Here is a 1,109-nt window from a genome sequence, read left to right as displayed (position 1 = left end):
AACTGCACTACAAGCGAAAGTTTAAGATTAATTTATTATATATACGCATGCGTTTACGCGTAGCGCGTGAAAGCTTACGGACACTTGGATTGGCCGTCGCTTCCTGTAAAGTCTAGCTGTCTTATCGACTCCTCGCTGCTTCTTCCTCTGTGGGACTATAGATTAGCACGAATCATACGCGCACACTCGCTCGCTTTCACAGTTTCACAGTACACGATAACGCTAGAGAAAATTATGTGGACAAGTTTATAATATATATATATATAGAGAGAGGAGAGAGAGAGAAGAGAAGATAGACGCCGAAGAGTCTTATTTTTACTGGGTATTTCACTCATCGCGTGAGGACTGTGTTTGATGAGGCTGTTAAACACAAACTGGTATAAGAAAGAGGGCCGTGAGATAAAAAGAATCGCAAACTAGGTACCACCGCAAACTAGGTACCAGATCGAAATTAATACAATAATTATTGAGCTTGTCACATATCTTCCCTGTTTATGTTAGTGTATTTGTAGTTAATAGAGTATAAGTAAACGACGTCTTGTTTACGACGTATGGCGCGAGAATTATGATGCACTTGGGCCTTCGGCGATTTGTTTAGCTTCCTTTCGTCACTATGCCTCAGACGTAGGGATACCGGGGTCATAGTTTTTCCCCAGTTTTATTGTCTTGGCAAATCGTTTAGTTATAGACGCAAACGCGCGACACCTGACGCCTACTTCACTCTCCTTATCGTTCTCTGCGCGTGAATGTCAATTGAGTTATCTGTAACCGCACTAGAATTCAAGCAGGTGTCCTCCTGCATGGTGCTGAAGGTTGCGCACAGACAGCAGTCACTATATTGGTGTTTTGGTATGCAGCACTCACTACTAACAACCGCGTAACACTGCGTTTCCATGGGCAAGTCGACACAGCAATGACTGGTGAGCACACTACACGCGCGAGCGTGCGCGCGCAGATCACACACAAACACACACACACAACACACACAACACACACACACACACACACACCGCCGCCCCTCACCGACACACACAAGACACACCACACACACACACACAGCACACACAACACACAACATCACACACACACCACACTACTCCACGCAGTTT

General features: G+C 45.3%; 1 protein-coding gene across 1 annotated transcript in view; it reads left to right on the top strand.

Annotated features, from left to right (window-relative positions):
• Positions 1 to 613: 613 nt before the first annotated feature.
• LOC106804757 overlaps positions 614 to 1,109 on the top strand; it is a 51,525-nt gene continuing 51,029 nt past the window's right edge. The window contains exon 1 of the mRNA XM_014806079.1: positions 614 to 624. Within this exon, the coding sequence (XP_014661565.1) occupies positions 614 to 624 (11 nt within the window). The remainder of the gene's footprint in view (positions 625 to 1,109) is intronic.

Source organism: Priapulus caudatus, unplaced genomic scaffold (genome assembly GCF_000485595.1).
Source record: "Priapulus caudatus unplaced genomic scaffold, Priapulus_caudatus-5.0.1 Scaffold86, whole genome shotgun sequence".
NCBI lineage: Eukaryota > Metazoa > Priapulida > Priapulimorpha > Priapulimorphida > Priapulidae > Priapulus > Priapulus caudatus.
Note: the sequence above shows the minus strand (reverse complement) of the source record. Positions and strands in the feature narration are given on the sequence as shown.